The sequence below is a fragment of the Dasypus novemcinctus genome, chromosome 18 (assembly GCF_030445035.2).
Source record: "Dasypus novemcinctus isolate mDasNov1 chromosome 18, mDasNov1.1.hap2, whole genome shotgun sequence".
Lineage (NCBI taxonomy): Eukaryota > Metazoa > Chordata > Mammalia > Cingulata > Dasypodidae > Dasypus > Dasypus novemcinctus.
Window position 1 is genome coordinate 69,699,865 of NC_080690.1, and position 20,905 is coordinate 69,720,769.

The following is a 20,905-nucleotide window of genomic DNA, read 5'->3' on the forward strand; positions in this document are numbered from 1 at the left end:
TACATGGGGAAGCGGACTTGGCCCAGTGGTTAGGGCGTCCGTCTACCACATGGGAGGTCTGCGGTTCAAACCCCGGGCCTCCTTGACCCGTGTGGAGCTGGCCATGCGCAGTGCTGATGCGCGCAAGGAGTGCCGTGCCACGCAAGGGTGTCCCCCGCATAGGGGAGCCCCACGCGCAAGGAGTGCTCCCCGTAAGGAAAGCCACCCAGCATGAAAGAAAGTGCAGCCTGCCCAGGAATGGCGCCGCACACATGGAGAACTGACACAACAAGAAGAGGCAACAAAAAGAAACACAGATTCCCACATCGCTGATAAGGATAGAAGCAGTCACACACACAACACAGCGAATGGACATAGAGAGCAGACAACTGGGGGAGGAGTAGGGGAAGGGGAGTGAAACAAATAAAAAATAAATCTTTAAAAAAAAAAAATTATACAAAGCACCTTCTCAGATCATAGTGGAATGAAACTGGAAATCAATAATAGACAGGAAAGGGGAAACTTCACAAATGTGTGGAGGCTAAACAACACTTTCCCAACCAGTGGGTCAAAGAAAAAATTTTAAGGTAAATTAGTGAATATATTGAGACAAATGAAAATGAGAACACAACAAAACTTATGGGACACAGTGAAGCCAGTGCTGAGAGGGAAATTTATAGCCCTAAATGCCTATATTTAAAAAAAGAAAGAAAGAAAGAAAGAGCTAAAATCAAAGATCGAATTGAACAACTGGAGAAACTAGAAAAAGAACTGCAAACCAGTCCCAAAGCAAGCAGAAGGAAAGAAATAATAAAGATTCAAGCAGAAAGAAATGAAATTGAGAATTAAAAATGGAGAAAATCAGCAAAATCAAAAGCTGGTTCTTTGAAAAGATCAATAAAATCGACAAACCCCTAGGTAGACTAATAAAGGAAAAAATAGAGAAGATGCAAATAAATACAATCAGAAATGACAGGGACAAAGTCACAACTGACATAAATAAAAAGGATCACAAAAGGACATTATGAGAAACTATATGCCAACAAATTAGAAAACCTAGATGAAATGGACAAATTCCTAGAAATGCACAAACAACCTACACGGAATCAAAAGAAATACAGGAACTCGGGAAAACGGACTTTGGCCCAGTGGTTAGGGCGTCCGTCTACCATATGGGAGGTCCGCGGTTCAAACCCTGGGCCTCCTTGACCCGTGTCGAGCTGGCCATGCGCAGTGCTGATGTGCGCAAGGAGTGCCTTGCCACGCAAGGGTGTCCCCCGCGTGGGGGAGCCCCACGCGCAAGGAGTGCTCCCGTGAGGAGCCGCCCAGCGTGAAAAGAAAGTGCAGCCTGCCCAGGAAAGGTGCCGCCCACACTTCCCATGCCGCTGACGACAACAGAAGCGGACAAAGAAACAAGAGACAACAGAAGCGGACAAAGAAACAAGACGCAGCAAACAGACACCAAGAACAGACAACCAGGGGAGGGGGGGAATTAAATAAAAAATAAAATAAATCTTTAAAAAAAAAAAAAATACAGGAACTCAACAAACCAATCACACTTAAAGAAATTGAATCTGTCATCAAAAAAAGCCCAGGACAGATAGCTTCACAGGTGAATTCTACTAAGCATTTCAAGAAGAATCAACACCAATCCTGTTAAAATCTTCAAAAAAATTAAAGAGGAGGGAAAATTTCACAACACATTTTATGAAGCCAACAACACCCTAATATCAAAGCCAGATAAAGATACTACAAGAAAAGAAAATTACAAATGGATACAACCAATCCAAGGTCCACAGAGAAAATGTGGCATTGGTGTGGGAAAAGTGGCCATGGTGGTTGCTGGGTGTGGGGAATGGGAGGAAGAGATGAGATGCAGAGGCGTTTTCGGGACTTGGAGTTGTCCTGGGTGGTGCTGCAGGGACAATTACCGGACATTGTAGATCCTCCCAGGGCCCACTGGATGGAACGTGGGAGAGTATGGGCCATGATGTGGACCATTGATCATGAGGTGCAGCGATGCCCAGAGATGTACTCACCAAATGCAATGCATGTGCCATGATGATGGGGGAGAGTGTTGCTGTGGGGGGAGTGGTAGGGTGGGGGCGGTGGGGGTGAATGGGAACCTCATATTTTTTTAATGTAATATTTTTTTAAAATGAATAAAAATATATATATAAAAAAGAAAAGAAAATTACAGACAAATCTCTCTAATGAACATAGATGCAAAAATTTTCAAGAAAATACTTGCAAATAGAATCCAGCAGCATATTAAAAGAATTATACAATATGACCAAGTGGGATTTATTCCGGGTATGCTAGGATAGTTCAAAATAAGAAAATCAATTAATGTAATATACTGTATTAACAAAAGGAAAAGGAAAAAACATACACGATAACCTCAATTGATTCGGAAAGGGCATTTGACAAAATCCAGTTTCCTTTCTTCATAAAAACACTTTAAAAGACAGGAACAGTAGGAAAATTCCTCAATATGATAAAGGGCATATATAAGAAACTCATAGCCAACATTGTCTCAATGTGGAAAGTTTGCAAGTTTTCTTTCTAAGATCAGGAATAAGACAAGGAGGCACACTGTCACCAGTTATTCAATATTGAGCTAGAAGTTCTGGGAAGAGGAATTATAAAAGAAAAAAAATAAAAGGCATCCAAATAGGAAAAGAGTAAGTAAAATGCTCACTATTCAAAGATGACATGATCCTATATTTAGAAAATTCTGAACTATCTATGACAAAGCTACATGAGCTAGTAAGTGAGTTCAGCAAAATGGCAGGATATGGGATCTACAACAAAAATCAGTAATGTTTCTGTACACTAGTATTGAACAATCTGAGGAGGAACTCAGGGGGAAATTTCTATTTACAATAGCAGCAAAAAGACTCCAAGAATCAGTTTAGCCAAAGAAGTATAGGACCTATATGCAGAAAACTACAAAACAATGCTAAAAGAAATAAAAGACCTAAACAAATGGAAAGACATTCCATGTTCATGGATCAGAAGACTAAATATCGTGAAGATGTCAATCCTACCCAAACTGAATTACAGATTCGATGCAATACCAATCAAAACTCCAACAGCCTATCTTACAGAAATAGGAACGGCAGTTATCAAATTTATTTGGAAGGGAAAGTGCATGCAAACAGCCAAAAGCATTTTAAAAAAGAAGAGCATCATGAGAGGAATTTCACTACCTGATCTTGAAACATACTACAAAGCTCCAGTGATAAAAACAGCGTGGTATTGACATAAAGATAGATATACCGATCAGTGAAATAGAACTAAGAGTCCAGAAATAAACCTTCACCTATATGGTTAACTGGTTTTTTACAAACCTGCCAAGTCCACGTTACCAGGACAAAACAGTCTCTTCGGTAAATGGCTCTGGAAGAACTGGATATCCATAAGCAAAAGAATGAAAGAGGACGCCTATCTCATTCCCTGTACAAGAATCAACTCAGAATGGATCAAAGACCTGTATATAAAGGCCAGGACCCTAAAACTACTAAAAGAAAATGTAGGGAAACATCTTAAAGACCTTGTGGTAGGTGGTGATTCTTGGCTCTTACACCCAGTGCTCAAGTAACAAAAGAAAAAATTGATGAATGGGACCTCCTCAAAATTAAACACTTTTGCACCTCAAATGACTTTGTCAAAAGGGTGAAAAGGTAGCCGACTCAATGGGAGAAAATATTGGAAACTCACATATCCAATAACGGCCTAATATCCAAGATATATAAAGAGATGATACAACTCAACAATTAAAGACAAACAACCCAATTTAAAAATGGGCAAAAGACTTGAATAGACTATATGTCCAAAGAAGAAATATGAATGGTGAAAAAAACACATGGAAAATGTTCAGTAGACTAGTGAGTAGGGAAATCAAATCAAAGCTACAATGAGATATCATTTTATACCTATTACAATGGCCACTATTAAAAAGACAGAAAACTACAAGTATTGGAAAGGAAGTGAAGCGATAGCAACACTGATTCACTGTTGGTGGGAATGCAGAATGGTACAGCCACTGTGGAGGACTTCTTTGGCAGTTGCCAAATAAGTTGAATATAGACTTGCCACGTGACCTGGCAACACCACCAGCAGGTATATACCCAGAAGAACTGAAAGCAGTGACGTTCATAGCGGCATTGTTCACGATTACCATTATATCCAAACAACCCAGCTGTTCATCAACCAGTGAATGGATAAACTCTGGTGTATAAACATGATGGAATATTATGCAGCTTAAGAAGAAATGAAGTCTTGAAGCATAGGACAACATGGATGAACCTGGAGGACATTATGCTGAGTGAAGCAAGACAGACACAAAAGGACAAATGCTGCATGATTGCACTATTATGAACTAAATATATTGTCCAGTGTCATGGAGTTAATAACTTGAAATTGAATGATTCTATTTTCACCAGAAAATAGAATGAGGTTAGAGAATAGAAAGTTGAGGGTTAACCTGTGAGGAAATGTTTTAATATTTTACCAAGGTTTGTTAATCTTTGGAAATGAATAGAAAAAGTGAAAGCACATCATAGTGTTTGCAACTAGCAGCGCTATTGTATGGGTATGACAATGGTTGACAAAGTCCAAGGTCAAGTGTATTACTAGAGGGAAAGCTAGAAAATGTAACATGGAACTGTAGTAAAACCTCATGTGAAATATGAATATGGGTAATATTGCATATATAAGACTTTTTTCTCTGAAATTTAATAAATGTATGTTAATGTTGTAAGATGCTAATATCAGACAAAAATAAAACATTATGCTAAGTGAAAGAAACCAGACAGAAAGTACCACATGCAGTCTGATTCCATTTATACAAAATATAAATCAATTAATAAAAATGGAATTAGATTAATGGTTATGTAGGGCTGGGCAAGGACAGAGGGGATGAAAGGGGACTGCTAAGGAGTGTGGAGTTTTTCTTTTTGGGAGTAATGAAATTTGTTTAAAATTTTTTGTGGTGATGAATACAGAACACTGTGATTATACTAAAAGCCACTGATGGCACACTTTGGGTGAATTGTAAGGCATGTGAATATAGCTCAATAAAACTGCTTTTAAAATGTACACTATGATCCCATTTTCCCAGAAAACAGTAATAATAATAGTAATAATTTTTAAAAAACAGGTTCTGAATCCGATGCTTCACACCCTTCCCCAGCCACTACCCCAGTCAGAGCCACTCCGGTCCCCCTCCCCGGGTACTGCCCTCGCCTCCTCACTGGGCTCGGCGCTCCCCAGGCCCCACCTCACGGTCTGTTCCTCGCACATCCAAAAGAGGGCGCCGGTTAGCACCTGAGTCCGCTCTGGTCCCTCTGCTCAAAGCCCTCCCAAGGCTCCCCACCTCACTTGGAGCAAAAGTCAAGTCCTGGCCGTGGCCCACTAGGGCCGCACGATCTGCCATGCTTCCGCTCTGCCCTCATCTTGGCCCTCCTTTCCCTCGCTCACGTGGTTCCAGACCCACAGCTCTCCTCCCTCTTCCTCAAGGGCACTGTGCACATTCCTGCCTCGGGGCCTTGCACAGACTGTTCCCCCAGATTGCCACCGGGCTCACTGCTTGCCTCCTTCAGGTCTCTGCTCAAACGTCACCTCCTCAGGGAAGCCCACCCTGACCACCTTACGTAAAACGGCAAAACCCTCACCATCATTTCCTAAACCTTCCCTAGCTTAATTTTTCTCCTTCCTTAGGGTTGCCAGATTTAGAATTGGGGCGGGGGCGTGGGGGGGGGGGCCGGAGGAAGGAAAAATAGAGACAGAAAGAAAAGAAGGGAAGGAAGGAAAGAAAGAAGGGAGGGAGAAGGACAGGAGGGAAGGACGAAGGAGAAAGGAGGTGGAGAAAGAGACAAAGAAAGGGAGGAGGGAAGGAAAGAAACCTGATGCCAAGCTAAATTTGAATTTCAAATCAACCAATAAATTTTTTTGTTATATAAGCATGTCTCATGCCATAGTCCTCAGATACCGCATGGGGCTTACTTACAATCTCCAAAATTATTTGTCGACCTGAAATTCAAATTCTGCCGGGCGCTCTTTTTTCACCTGTAGCCCTATGGTCCAGGCGGAAGTGTTTTACTTGTTCTACTTCTTTACCTGGCGTCTGCCTCCCTCGCCAGAACGTGGGATCACACGCCTGCCGTGCTCACTGTTATGTCCCAGAACCTGGAACCACTCGGGGGCCACAGTAGGCACTCAGTAAATGCACAGAGCGGATCCAACGAATGAATGAGCCAGGCCGAGGAGGAGCTGGCGCCGCGCCTGCCAGAGGGGGCCGCACCGCTGGCACCGGGGCTGTCCTGTCCCTGGCGCAGGCGGCCGCCTCACGGCACTTAGGTCATCAGCCAACGGGCACCCAGTGAGTCTCCCTCGGCGGTTTCCACGTTTTACGGGCATAATCGCTCAGGTTCCAGTCCCCCCTCCGCTGCTCCCACTGCTGCTCTCATGTCCTCACTTTAAGATTTCCTGCCTCGGCGGGGATCTGTGTGTTCACTGTATATTCTTTCCACATTTCTGTTTTTTAATGTTTATATAACTTTTTTTAAAAAAACAAAAATCAGGAAAGCCCTGCTGGCAGAGGCAGCGGGGGCCCTGGGTCAGGGCCGGCAGCTCAGCCCCGTGCAGATTGTATGATCTTGGGGAGCCAGGCGGCCCGTGGTTGCTGCTTCTGCAAATGGGGCTAAGGGTAGCTGCCCCTCGGGATTGCCAGAAGGCGTTGGTGAGCCTGGCACAGGGTGAGCAACTGGCAATCGGGGAGGAGGGGGTGGGTAGGGCTATGATGGTCCCTAGCACTGTCCAAAGACCAGCTGGGCCTCTGACCAGCCCCCCGGGAGGTCACCGCTGAGCCATCGGAATATCCTGCCTGATAAGACATTGTCTGCTCAACCGAGGCCTTGGGCCCCGTCAGCCTGTGCCAACCCTGAGGTTGCGGGTGGGGGTTGTGGACCACCTGGATCGGCGTGACCTCTGGAGGGGCTGGAGACTGAGTGACTGAGGTCCACCTTCGTGCCCCTGTGACCGACCCCAATTAAAACCCTGGACCCCGAGGCTCAGGCGCGCTGCTTTTCCAACAATACTCCCTGCGTGTTGTCACGCATCATTGCTGGGGGAATTTGCTGCTGCCACACGACTCCCCAGGCTCTCCTGGTCTCTCCTGGGCTCTGCCCTACCCACCTTTGGCCTTTGCTGATTTCAATGTGTCCACTCAGTGCAATAAACCATAACCGCGAGGATAACTCTCCTCTGAGCCCCGCGAGTCCTTCAGGGGACTCGTGACACCTGAGGGTGGTCTTCAGGACCCCGACCCAGGCAGGATCCTGGCAGGAGGATCCTACTCGCCCGCCCCCTTCCCTGGGCCCAGTTCCTCTTCCTGCTCTCTCCAGGCTGGCGCGCCCAGGGCTCAGTCCGGGGGCTCTGCTCTAATTCTCCTGCTGGTCTCATTTGGAGCCCTCTAGATGCTTCTAGAGAGGCTCTCAGCCCACGCCCTCCCTCGGCCTCCAGACCACACTTGACTCCCCTCTCCACGGGTTTGTCCCACAGGCAGCTCAAATCCCTGTGTGCAAACCTGAGTTCTCAGGCATCCCTGCAGCTCTGTGGTCTCTCCCACCCCCAAGCACACCACGCCCTGTCTTCTGCATCTCAGGTCAAAACCGCCTCCCCAGGCCACTCTTTCTCTCTCCGCCCCGGCCCCGGCATCCACGCCATCAGCAATGCCTCCGCTTTCTGGCCACAGCCAGCGCCTGACTACTTCCCACCGCTTCCACTGCTCTGACTCTCCCGGAGCTTCTATTATCTCTCACCTGAACAAATGTAATAGACGCTTGAAGAGGTCTCCCTGCTTCCCCCGCCTCTGTTCCCCATACGGCACAGCCATCCTGCTAACTCCTAAATCAGCTCACGTCCCTGCTTGGCTCCGAGCCCTCCCGTGGCCCCCCTCACTTAGGCTCAAAGCAGGGTTCTAACCATGGTCCACCAGGCCCCACAGGATCTGTCTCCGTTCCCTCTCCCCCTTGCTTACTCGCCTCCAGCCTTGTTGATGTTCCTCTGACACCCCAAGCACAGTCCTGCCTCAGGGCCTTTGCACTGGCTGGCCCCTCTGCCTGGAAGATCCGCCAGGCTCGTGCTCTCATTTCCCTCAGGTCTCAGCTCCCATGCTGCTTCCTTGCGGAGGCCTTCCCTGACCGTCTTGTCTAAACCAGGCTCCCATCTCATCCTGCTCTCTCCTGTTACTCCACACTCACCACTACCAGGCTTCATATTTTATATTTATTTATTTATTTCTTGTCTCCTCAACCGGAATGCCAGCACCATGAGGGCATGGCTTCATCTGCCCTGCCCACAGCTGAATCCCTAGCACTTAGCCCAGGACCAGCCTCCAAGGAGGCACTTGGCACAGTTGCTGAATGAACGGATGAGGAAACCAGCACCACAGGGCCAGAGGGGCCCGCCCTCACCTGCAGCCGGTCCAAGATGTGGTGGTAGTGATACAAGGTACAGAAGTCCACGTGGGCCGAGAACTCCTCCAGAGCCGCCTTCTCCGTTGGACTAGAGTGGAATTCCTGTTACCTCAGGAGGCAAGACTTCGCTTTAGGTCTCTCCCCCCTTCCCCAGTCCTCTGTCACAGAGCTGGAGTGAGGGAAAGGGGGACAAAGAGAAATTCTTTCCCTGGTAGCCCATATATACAATCAAAGCTTTTTTGTTCTTGTTGTTTGCTTTGATTTGGGGAAGGAAGGTGAACATTTCAATGACCAAGAAACTGAGGCCCCCAGGAAAGTGAAAAAAAACAACAACTGATATCTTAAAGAGCTAGAAGTTCAAGTCCCTGCTTTGGCACTTACTTTCCAACATTCACACGATAGTCATTGTGTGACTATTGTGCCAGGGTCTGTTGGCTGGCACAATATCATCCTCTAGAGAATGCAAGGCGCCATAAGCTCCATTTTTCATATGGGGAAACTGAGGTTCAAGGAAGTCACTTGCAGAGGGCTACAACATCTATGTGAGGAAGAGCTGAGATCCCAAGCCAGGGCTGTCTGTCGCCAGAGCACACCTATTTGGCTATCATCACCTTCTGCTTTCTATCTTGGCATCCTGGGTAATGCCTTCCCCTCCCTGAATCTCAGTTTCTCCAACTGCAACAGAGCATCAGCATACCCTCTTTCTCAGAGGGCTGTGGTGGGAATTTAATGAGGTTACATGTGTCCATACGGTACGTGTGTATATATTTACGTGTGTATGTACGTGAATATGCATTTGAAAGTCTAGCACAGGGCTTAGTACATAGAGCAAGTGGTCAATAAATAATTATTAAATGAAAGAACGATAATGCTCAATAATGACAGGTATGATCACAATGACAGGGTGAAGAATTCAAGTCTTGAGGGGGACCAGGACTAGGCTGAGGGGAATGAGGCACCTAGGGTGCCACACTGCAGGCACAGCTCTGGAGTCAGACTGCTTCAGAGCAAATCTGGACCACTGCTTGGCCTTGGGCAAATCACTTTCCTTCTGTGTGCTTCAGTTGGCTCGTCCGTAAAATAGGGATGGTGGTGGTAGCTCTCTCACTGGGTGGTTGTGATGATTTAATAATACATGCAAAATGCTTTGTACAAGGCCTCAGACACAGTGAGAGCTCAGTGTGATAATAATTGTGAATATAGCTTTGTGACTTTATAGACACAATAAACATTAGGTTGTAGTGTCCTAACGATTAGGATGATTATTATATCCATTTTGGAGAGGGAGAAAGCATGACCCCACAGCGGTTTGTGAGGATCCCAGGGCTGCAATCCAACTCACTTGGCGCCCATCTGGAGCTTCAAGGGGACCTGGAACTACAATTCCCAGAGGGAGCTGGGGCAGTCCTCTATGGCACGGAGGGCCGTGCCGCCGTGAAGTCTCCTGGGAGTCGTAGTCCCCAGGAGCTTGAACCCGGGACGGGAAGTACCTGTATAAGGAGGCGGAGCAGCTGCTCCTTGGAGAACGGGATGAAACGTTCGCGGTACTGTTGGGCCCAGTCGCGGGGCTCCGTGGGGTTCCACATCTTGCGGTAGTCCCCCATCTTGGCCGCCAGTGATGACAGAGCTCGGGGAGACCCGAGGAGCGCGGGCAACAGGGAACACACCCGGACCCCGGATCCCCAGACTCCCCGGGCCACATGCAGCATGACCAGACCCTTCTCCCGGAGCCTAAACGAGGGAATGGGCAAGGGTCAAAGGACATCTGGAAGAAAAGCGCCCTCCCCACCACCACGTTCTAACCTCCAGAGGCCGTCCCTACCCCAACCAGGCGCAAAGCCTGCCCCCGCTTCGTAGCCCCTCTTGCCCGTCCCCTCCCACACAGCCGATAGGGCTGGGTCCCAGACGGAGGTCAGAGGTCACCAGGTTCAGGGGCGTGTTGATGACCCAAAAACTCGGTATGGGTACTACTAGTTTTTGTGGGGTCTAGGCGGCGAGGGAGATCTTGGGATCATAGGAGATGCTCGGAAAGGCTACATTGGGAGTGCAGGGCCGCCCTCCCCCGGCCATGCAAACCCTCGCCCTCCCCCTCACCTTAACCAAGGCTTGACTGTTATTGAGCCGTCTGCGCATGTGCAGGAAGGAGTCCTGGTCCCTGAGGTTCGGCTTCAGCCAGCAGTAAAACGCATGCGCAAATCTTGGGTCTTGCGTGCCGCCGTCCCTTCCCCCTTATACCCCCTTTCAACTGCGCATGCGCTGCCCTGATGGCTTTCTCTACAACCCTCTTTTGGACGTGGCGCATGCGCTGCAGTTGTGTCTCCTTGTCTGCGGATTCAAAGGGAAGAGGGAGGAGCCGTCGCGAGACCTCGGGGAGAGTTGGGGCGGGGCAGGACTCGCGCGCGCCGCCAGCCAACGGCGAGCCGCCCAACGTCCGCTGATGCCACGCCCCCGGCTCGTGTCAGCCCCTGAGTAGGCGGGAAAAGAGGGGGCGGGACTTGGACGTGGCCAATCAGCTCTGGAGGAGCGAAAAGGCGGGAAAAAGCCGAACCAAAGAAGGCTGAGGTGGCTCCAGGGCCTCGGAGGAGAGGGCGGGTGAAGGAGAGGGCGGGCCTCCAGAGAAGGGGTGGTCCTTTGCGCGGCGGCGTCACGCCCAAACCCCTGTCCACATCCCTAAGGGGGAGACCCCGATTCTAAGAAGGTAGCCCCGTGGCAGGGGTATGGCCTTCTCATTCTGAGGGGTTCTGAGGCCATGTTCCCCACAAATCTGAGGAAAATACACTTTTATGAAAATGAAAGCCCTCGTTCTACGGAAATAACCCCAAGCCACAAGGGCACCCTAAAATATACTCTGAGATGCTTGGAGAACCACTGTGGGTACAGTCATCCTGAAACCTGAAAGGATTCCTGGGGTTCAGATCTCGGGGGTCCTGACCTCCATTCCAGCACCCCCACTCACACTCTCCCTGGAAAATCCCACCTGTTGCCCCTCACAGGGAGAACACCGTCGTGGGCTCCCGTGTCAGGGATGGGGCCCCAGAGTATCTCAGCCCTTTCCCCAACTCTTCTCCCTGAACTGAGACCCCCCTTACCCCAATCCCACCCCCTGGAGCCCCAGCGGCCCCCTCACCCCACACCTGTGACTCATGAGACCCCCAGCAGCCCCTCACCCACACCCCTGGCGCTAACACCCTGCCCTCTGCCTTGCCTCGCAGCAGCGGTGCCCCCGGGTGGGCCCAGAGCATCTGCCCGGTAGCGTCCGGCCACGCTGTCCCTGCCTCCCGCACCCCTCGTCCCCCGTGGGCCCTGAAGGAGAGGAGCCACCATGCAAGTGCCCGAAAGCCTGCAGGACCTGGCTGACAGCGAGGCCGTGCAGTTTCTGAAGAAGCCCAAAACGGTGGCGCGGATCTTGGCAGCGGTGAGGCCCTCCTGCGGCCTGGTGCCCCTCTGGGTGACGTGAAACAGGGGTCCTCAACTCTTAGAAACAGTGCAGGAGAGCGGGGAGAGGAGGGGCTCCATGAGGGCATGGATAACCGAAGCCAACTCTTACCGAGCACCTGTACTAGTCAACCCACTTATTAACTCTAATCGTAGGAAACAACCCTTCCAAGAAGGTCCTCTGAGCCCCATGTTGGGGAGGAAAAGGCTGAGGATCAGAAAATTGACACTCTTTGTACAAGGCTGTCTGCCCAGCAGGCTAGCCACAGACCACATGTGTCTATTTACATTCCCCCCCCCCAAGATGGCTCCGCGTCTGTTTGCTCATTGTTTTGTGTTCGTCGTCTGCTCATTGTTTTTTTGCTCATCGTCTGTTTGTTTTTCTTTAGGAGGCACCGGGAACCAAACCTGGGACCTCCTGTGTGTGAGGCAGGTGCTCAACTGCTTGAGCCACATTCACGCCCTGCTTGTTTGTTTTCGTTTGTTGTCCGCTCGTTGATTTTGGTTTTGCTCATGTTTTCGCTTGTTTTTCTGCTCATTGTTGTTGTATAGGTTTTTTTGGCTCATTGCTCATTGTTTTTGCTCATTGTCGGCTGGTTGTTTGTTTGTCTTCTTTAGGAGGCACTGGGGACCGAACCCGGATCTCCCATGTGGGTCGCAGGCATTTAACTGCTTGAGCCACATCCACTCTTATTTACATTTAAAATGATGAAAATTAAAAAGTATCCTTGCTCGTTCACACTTGCCGCGATTCAGGTGCTTTACAGCCACATGTGGCCAGTGGCTCTCGTACTGGACTGTGCAGATCTAGAACATTCCCATCTTTACAGAAAGCTCTGCAGGACTGCGTTGGCTAGGGTCACACAGTAAAAGGGAGAGTCAGGATTTGAACTTGGCTCTGTCTGTGAGACGCCAGAGACCATTTTTCACCTCTCAGAGGAGAGTCTAGGGGGAGAGGAGCAGGGGCTGGGACCCCTAGGAAGAAAGAGATACAGGTGGACAGATATTTAAGGTCTGCCTGTGACCAGGCACATTCCTTTATTCAGGTGTTTCCACAGCCCCACAGAGTTGGGACACTGGGGTCAAATCCTCAATAAGCCCAGACTTTGCTGGGTGACCTTGGGACCATCACTGCTCCTCTCCAGACCTGTTCCCTGTCCAGCACATGAGGGGTTTGAGTTGTGACTCTGGGCTTTAAACTGTGCTGTCTCCATGGCTCTCCCCAGACAGAGTTGGAAACTGAGGCCCAGGCAGATCTGGGAATTGGTGAGGGTCATGGGGAGGTGAGGGGCCCTGCACTGAACCTAGGGTCTCCCCAGGTTCCTAATCCTGAGTGTCTCCTCCCTACCCATTCTGGAACTTTTGTCAGAGAGGGATCACACAGGCCTGACCTAGGATTCTGGCTTGACGCCGTGCTGTCCCACGTGGCGACAGTGTTCCCCGCTCGGCCCGGGCCAGGCCTGGCATAGTTTATCAGGAGCACCACCTTCCTTACTCAAAAGAGCCCCGGTTTGTTTGATAACTTACACGGTCACCTTATGTCTGTGTGACCCCGGGCAAGTTACTTGATTTCTGTAAACCTCTGTACCCTCATCTGTAAAAAGAAGATCCTAATACCCTCCTCATAGAAAGAACTGTCATGAAAATGAAACAAGGTCATGCCTGCAGCCCGATTGCCGTGGGCCTGGCAAGTTCTAAGCTCTCAATAACTGGCAATTATGTAATAGGCCCCTCATTCCTTGTGAGCGAGGAGAGGGGTGGGGTACGGGGACCTGTGGAGATGGGGACGTGTGTCTGCTCTCACCTGTCACCCTTCCCCGGGGGAAGAGGGAATGACGCATGCCACGTCCCAGCTCTAGGGCATCGCTGGTATTATCTTCTCTACTCCTCTCGGCGACCCTATGACATGGGCGTCATTTCCCATGACCCAATGGGCAGCTGAGTTTCCCAGAGGTTGAACGACTTGCCCAAGGACATCACCCAGCGGGTGAGCGAGTGGAACTTGGGCCCGCCCATCTCCAGAGCCTCCGAAAGATGGGTGGGTGGTGAGGAAGCAAGAGGCCCAGCTGGCGTGAAGTGTGCGGGGGAAGGCGGAGGGAAGGGCCGCCCGGCCACGCCAGACGCTTTGGTCACGGACTTCGCCTGCCGCCTCCATCCTCCCCTCTCTCCCGCCCTCTCCCCCGCCCCCCTGGCCTGGCTCCTCGGCGGGGAGTCTCTGGGCAGCTGGTGCTCTTGTCCTTCTCACTGCCGCCTGCCAGCTGGTGCCTTAACTGATGAATCTTTGCTCCCTCCCTGGGGACAGGCCAGGGAGGGCGTGGAAGGAGATGGGACGGAGGGGGTGGGAGGGAGGACTCAGGCTTTGGAGGAATAGGGTCAAGCCCCATTCCCCGCGTGTTCCGTGCCTGGGCTCGCGCTGTAGCCCCAGGTTTTTGGGGACACTGGACGGATAACCCACAGGCCTGGAAGTCAGGAGGCCAGGATTCCAGTCCCCCCACTGCTGACTGACCTTGAAAGGACACTTCCCCTCTCTGGGAGAATCATGTGAACTGCCCTTTCCCTGAACATTTACTAGCACCAAGCTTCTACCCCCACATGCCACCCCTGCCATAGGGCAGAGACAGATAGGGAAACTGAGGCTCCAAGGGGGGAAGGATTTGCCTAAGGCCACACAGCTGGAGAGGGAGTCAGACAAGTCTGGCTCTTTCCACTGCACCCTAATGGCTTCGATTTATCACCTGTGAAGCAGAAATGAATTCACATCATCCACCACGTGGGGATGGTGTGAGCTTTCAGGCAGGGTGTGCAGGTAAAACGAATAGGAGCTCAAAAATGATCCATGTAAAAAAAAAAAAGACCCGTGTGCTTTCCCATCCTAGACTTGGTTCTGCCCCCAACCAGCAGAGCTAGAGCCTCCCTTTCTACGAACTTCCGCTCCAAAACAGGGAGTCTCGGGTGAGATCATGGCTGGGAACCCCTTTAGATAATGCTGAAGTGTTTGACAAAAAGAGGGGCTTCTTGATATTCAGAGAAAGAAATTAAAGCAAAGGATAGAGGAAAATGGAGGAGGCTGAGGACTTTAGGGGATCAGTCGGTTGTTTGTCACCCCCTTCCCCACTCTGAAGAGCAAGGAGAAGAGGCCAAAGTCATTCATTCTTTCAGTGCCCATTTGCCAAAGCCCAGGCCGCGCTCGGTGCTCCTGTCCAGGAGGAGCTCCAGTTCTGAAGAAGGGGAATTTTCAACCCCCCCTTTCCCCGAGCCACCCCCCACCCCAGCACAGCCACAGCCAATCAATCACCAAGTCCCGTCACACCCTAAGTCTCACTGGAATCCCCAGACTCTGGCCACAGCTCAGACTTCAGCCTCTCTCACCTGGACCTTCCCACCAACCTTTTCTCTGGTTTTCGGCCTCTTTCTTGTCTTGCTCCCTCCAAGCCACGTGGTCCCAGAGGATTTCTTGATATACCCAGGCCTGACCCTGGCCCTCCTCTGCTCAAAACCCTTCCAAGCATAAAATTAAATAAAAATAAGAAACTTAACTTTCCAAGGCTCCCCACACAGCCTCTTGTGGTCTGTCTCCTGCCACATTTTCCAGCCTCATCTCACACTGGATCCCTCAAGTGAACTTTTTCTCTGAATCCTGAAGAAGCCCCATGCTGTAGCATCTGCACACACTGCACGGCCTGCCTGGAAGGCCTGAAATCTCCCCATCTTTTAAGGGGTCACCCTATTATCTTCTATGACCTCATTTCCTACCCAAATCTCGACATTTCTCCCCACGTCTCAGCCCACTCCCCGGCCTCCTGGCCTCCAGGCTCGACCCTCCAGTCCATCTCTGCACCCAGAAGGATCTTCCTGCGCCCGGAGCTGACCCTGCCCCTCCCCTGCGCACAGCCATCCCGTGGCCCCCCAGTGCCCTCCATACAACGCCCTCATACCCTAGCCTTTCTTGATTCGAACACTGCTTCCACCACCTCCCTCGCTGCCCTCTACCCTGTCTGGACCCGCGTTCCAAAGAGAATTCCTCTATTGTGGCTTCCAAGCCCAAGCTCTCACCAACACCCATGACTTGGCCTGAGCTTTTCCCTCAGCCTGGAGGGGCCTCCCCTCTTCCTCTGGATAATTTCTCACTCTTCAAGATTCCTCATCCAGAAATCCTTCCTAGGCCAACTCCCACCCTCCACCCCAAACACACACCAGTTCCTTCCTTGTCTGGAATAGACCTTGCCACACTGAATTGTGCCTGTCTGGGAAATAATCAGGGCTTAAGTGTTGCCCCGGCCGGCACGGACAGGCACTCCCGCCCTCCAGGAGTCTGGTCTAGCATGAGGCACCCAGGCCCTACCACTTCTGAGCCGACCCTCTCCAAGCACTTTGTCAATGCTCCCTGGGCCTCAGTTTCATTGTCTAAGAAGCAGGGCTAACTGCACCCACTTCCTAGGGTGGTTGTAAGGAGGAAACGGGCTAATATTTGTTGAGTATTTCCACAGTGTTTCATAAATAAACATTCTAGAAGACACGTGTCAATATGCACGATGGCACTCCCGTGCACTGTATGCTGTGTCCACAAATGAGAGGGACAGGGTTACCCTCTCAGTGGGGATGTATTTGTTTTGGGGAGAAAAAAAAAAAACTTTAAGAAAAAGGAGCAAAATATTAATGCTTGTTCGCTCTGGGTTGTAGGTATTGGGCATCTCGTCTATTACTCTTGGTGCTTTTCTGTATATTTGGAATATATTCCAAGTGGAATGGGTTATGTTTGTATATCTGGGATAGTTCATAATTTTTTTTAAAATTAGAAAAGGAGGGAATAGGCCTTGGACAGGCCTGGAGGAAGGAAAAAGCAGTTTCAGGCAGAGGGAGTAATCATAATAGCAGACATTTATTGAGCTCCTGATGTGTCCCAGGCCCTGTCTAAGCATTTTTACGTCTGTACTTGTGGTTTAGTGGGAGGGAGAGGGAACGTGGGGTAAGGCAAGGGTGCCTGGTCAGAGATGAAATTAGAAACGCACCTCGGCCAGACCCCTGGGGCCTTGCAGGCCAGGCTGAGGAGCCGGGGGAGGGGCAGGGTGCAGAAAGAGCCCTCTGGGGTGGTGAGAGGGTTGCACTGAGGGAAGGCCCCCGGGGAGGCTGGGGTCAGGGTGGAGAAGAGGGGATGGGGGGCAAAGAGGCTCAGGGCTGGAGGGAAGGGCTCGGAGGCAGCGGGCCCTGAGGGCAGGACGGGGAGGGAGGGGCAGGAGCTGCGCTACCAGCCACTCCCAGCTGCGCACCCAGGAGGCACCGAGCTCTGCCCTGGCCCAGGCATCCACTTCCCGCCCCACAGGTCTTCTCCCTCATCATCTTCTCTTCCCTGCTGACTGACGGCTACCAGAACAAGACGGACTCTCCGCAGCTCCACTGCGTCCTCAACAGCAACCACGTGGCCTGCAGCTTCGCCGTGGGCGCCGCCTTCCTGGCCTTCCTGAGCTGCCTGGCCTTCCTCGTCCTGGATGCCCACGAGGGCCGCCTCGCCTGCACCCGCTTCAAGACGGCCTTCCAGCTCCTGGACTTTATCCTGGCCGGTGAGTCCCCAGGGATGGGGCTCGCCCGCGGGCGCCACCCTCTTCCGGCCCCCCAGGGCTCCCAGGACGTGGCCCTTCACCACCCAGCCAGCCTCGCCGCCAACAGCCTCCAAACTGGGGTGGCGGCCTACGCAAGGGTCCCAGCGCTTTGTTCCTCTCTTCTCACTGCCCTCCTGCACTTGCTGTTTCCTCCTTGGTGTTGGGTATCTCACCCTTTAGACTCAAGGTCAAAGCTAATTCGAGAAGCCTCTCTTGCATCTGGGCCTTCCCCTGCACTTACCTCCATTCTTCACAGAACATTCCTTGAGGAGCCACCGGGGGCAGGAAGTGGGGTTCAGAGCTTGTTCTTTGGAGCCAGCGGGACCTGCACTGGACATCTCCACTCCTGCCCTCTATGGCCTTGTGCAAAACTCTTGCCATCTTTGAGCTCCAGTGGAAGCTGGATGAGCCTCCTCACCCTCTGGAGGGTTTTCTGAGGATGAAACAAGCTCAACGGTGCCGGTAGTGGTACGAGGTTTACCGAGCACTTCCTGGTGTCCAGGGCCCCCAGGCATTGTTTATTTCTCAGAACCACCCCATGAGGTAAGCCTCGCCCCTATTCCCATTTTACGGAGGCGGGAGGAGGCTGCGTGGCTGAGCACACGGCCGCGGAGCAGCAGATCCAGGCTTCAAAGCAAAGTCTCGCCCCTAACCACTCTGCCCCATGGCCTGGATAGTGCCAGGCGCCCAGCGAGTGCCAGATAAATGCGCATTCCTCAGGCCCACGGCTCCTTCCTCTAGTTCTGGTGGATCTCAAGTCCTCCTCCACTCCCGCTTGTCCCCCCACTGAGTCAGTCCTGATTTCCCAGGGCTGATGGGGGTCCTCGAAGCACACGGAGTCCAGCGCTGTCCACGAGAACGTTCTGCGATGGTGGCCGTGTTCTGTATCCGCGCTCGCGCACACGGGAGCCACAGCCACACTGACTGACCGAGCCCTTGAACTGTGGCCAGTGCGACTGAGGAACTGAAATTTTATTTATTTTACTTTATAAAATTTGAGCCACCGCACGTGGCCGTGAGCGACTGTCGTGGACAGCGCAGGTCCACTCAGCAGTTCATTTCACAGAAGCGCCAAGAGAGACTAGAATGGGGCAGAGCCCGCGGCTCGGCCCCCCGAGCAAGCTCTGCCCTTGACGCTCGCCTCTCCTCCCACCCGCAGTCATCTGGGCAGGCGTCTGGTTCGTGGGCTTCTGCTACCTGGCCAACCAGTGGCAGCACTCGGCCCGGGAATTCCTGCTGGGGAGCAGCAGCGCCAAGGCCGCCGTCACCTTCGCTTTCTTCTCCATCCTGGTCTGGGTGAGGACCCTGACGCTCCCTCCTCTGGCCCTGCCCTGGGCCACCTTCTGCAGGGGGCAGGTGGGGGGCTAGAACATTCCGTCCTCACTCAGCTGTCCTGGGTGGGTTCTCCCAGCACCTCTGCTGGCTCCTTGGGTGACTTTGGGCAAATGAGAAAGAAGGTGCCCCTTCCTCCGCGCAGGCCCAGCCCAGCATCGGGGACGGCAGCTTGATTTAAGCCCTGCTCCTCGCCCATCAGCCAGGGTCCTTGTGCACCCTGTGCCTCCCTCCCAACCCCACCCCTCCCCGGCCCAGCCCCAGCCAGCCTTCACGATGCCCTTGTCCGCCCACAGATGTTCCAGGCCTACCTCGCACTCCAAGACCTCCGAAATGACACTCCGGTCCCCTACAAGCGCTCCCTGGACGAGGGAGGCGTCGTGCTGACCACCCTCTCCCCACCCCCCGTCACCAGCCCTGTCACCTCCACCACCACCGGCCCCAATAACCTGAGTTACGCCAGCTCTGCCCTGTCCCCCTACACGGCCACCCCAAAGCCTCCCCGCCTGGCCATGATGCCCGACAACTAAACCAGCACCGCCCTCACCTGCATCAGTAAAGAGCTAGCCCTCCTTCCCAAGGGCTTTCTGAAAACAGCCCTCTGTCCCTCTCCTATCTGTTCCTCTCTGGTCTCCAGTGGCCAGGGTCGGGGAGAAATCCTTCAAGGTCATCGCAGGGACCTCAACAGGGGGTCAGAGTTCTGTACCTTCCCCTGGCCCCTCCATCTGGGCACCACCTTGATAGCGCTGGGTAAGAGGGGATGACACCAAACCCTGTCACATCATCACCCCACTCAATCCTCACACTTGCCGTAGGAGGGAGGAGCCCCAGCGTACACTGAGCAGTCTAAAGTTCAGATGGAGAAAACGCCTCCACCAGTGCACGGAGAGCCAAGAAGAATCAGGCCAGCACTCGACCCGTCTCTGATGCCAAAGCCAAACCATTTTCACTCACCACAGTAACCAGGGACATTGCAAAAAGGCGTCGTATTGAGAATCTTGAAGGGACATGAGAGAAATTCAAGGAGACCCTTGTCTGCAAATATTTGAAAGACTGTCTTGGGGAAGAAAAGAAGAAAAGGTGATTCTGTTCTAGGACAAACCCATAGATAATTGGGAACTCGTGCCCAGGCCTCAGACACTCCTGCTGGAGGGGCCAGGTGGGTAACCCCAGTGAGTGAAACACCGGTCAAAGGACGGTGGAGGCAGAGGGGGCACTTTAGACCTGAGGGCGGTTCTGAGAGAAGCAGCCTCACTCAGCATCGGCCTGCAAAGCAGGCCAGGTGTCTGGAGCAACGCTGTTCAGTTGCAGTACAATGCAAGCCACACCAGGGAGTTGTAAATTGTTCAGGATTTACATCTTAAAAGAAAAAAGGAAAACAAAAGTAATTTCAATAATATATTTTATTTAACCCAGTATTTCCAAAATAATATCATTTCAACATGTGATCAATATAAAAATTAGTAGATATTTTACATTACTTTGGACCAAGTTTTCGAAATCTGTTGTGTATTTACACTCACAGCGTATCTCAGTTCAGACTCCCCTCACTTCAAGCACTTAAGAGCCCCATGTGGCTGGTGCTTGATTGGACAGTGCAGCTCTAGAACTTTCTGGGGCTTTTTCTAGAGCATTTGGACATCTGGCTTTTTTGTTTGTTTGTTTTTAATGTGAAATCAGTTGGCAATTAACACAAAAAATTTTAAACATTGTGCAGGTCAAAGAACACACATCCACACAACAGCTCTCATGGCCTGCAGCCCCTTAGTTTACAAACTAGGTGGATATGTGAGTTGTGGGGAGTTTAAACTTGGGTGCCACAGCCCCTTTCTGTTGGTAGGCGCTGTGGTCAGTTCTAAGGATGTAGAAATAAATAGGATGTGCTCCCTGTGGGCATCTGGATGAAAAGGCAGCAGCAGTGTCTGAAAAGAGTTCCAACATAAGAAACAGGAGGATTCCGAGCTCCAGTCCTCACCCTCTTGCTACCTGGATAACTGTGGGCATGTCCCTTGCTTTCTCTGGGCCCAAGTTGTGCTGGCTGTAAAACCAGATTTAGGCTGATGGCTTAACAGATTTAGA

At 51.5% G+C, this 20,905-nt stretch overlaps 2 protein-coding genes across 2 annotated transcripts in view; one reads left to right on the plus strand and one right to left on the minus strand.

The window, feature by feature from the left end:
• TMEM143 (transmembrane protein 143) overlaps nt 1-10,782 on the minus strand; it is a 29,851-nt gene extending 19,069 nt beyond the window's left edge. The window contains exons 1-3 of the mRNA XM_058280518.2: nt 10,557-10,782; nt 9,953-10,193; nt 8,460-8,564 (exon numbers count right to left, since the gene is read on the minus strand). Coding sequence (XP_058136501.1) covers nt 8,460-8,564; nt 9,953-10,171 — 324 coding nt within the window. The 5' untranslated portion in view covers nt 10,172-10,193; nt 10,557-10,782. The remainder of the gene's footprint in view (nt 1-8,459; nt 8,565-9,952; nt 10,194-10,556) is intronic.
• An 874-nt stretch (nt 10,783-11,656) lies between these two features.
• SYNGR4 (synaptogyrin 4) lies at nt 11,657-20,872 on the plus strand. The gene is made up of 4 exons (XM_004451135.4): nt 11,657-11,877; nt 17,218-17,455; nt 18,654-18,790; nt 19,123-20,872. The coding sequence occupies exons 1-4, from the start codon at nt 11,785-11,787 to the stop codon at nt 19,354-19,356; spliced, it is 702 nt and encodes a 233-aa protein (XP_004451192.1). The 5' UTR covers nt 11,657-11,784; the 3' UTR covers nt 19,357-20,872.
• Nucleotides 20,873-20,905: the final 33 nt, after the last annotated feature.

Excerpts from the sequence above, each read along its gene's own strand:
- SYNGR4 (XM_004451135.4), top strand. The coding sequence starts at position 11,785 with ATGCAAGTGCCCGAAAGCCTGCAGGACCTGGCTGACAGCGAGGCCGTG. Across the intron at positions 17,456-18,653 it reads CCTGGACTTTATCCTGGCCG|TCATCTGGGCAGGCGTCTGG; the intron begins GTGAGTCCCCAG and ends TCCCACCCGCAG. Across the intron at positions 18,791-19,122 it reads TCTTCTCCATCCTGGTCTGG|ATGTTCCAGGCCTACCTCGC; the intron begins GTGAGGACCCTG and ends GTCCGCCCACAG.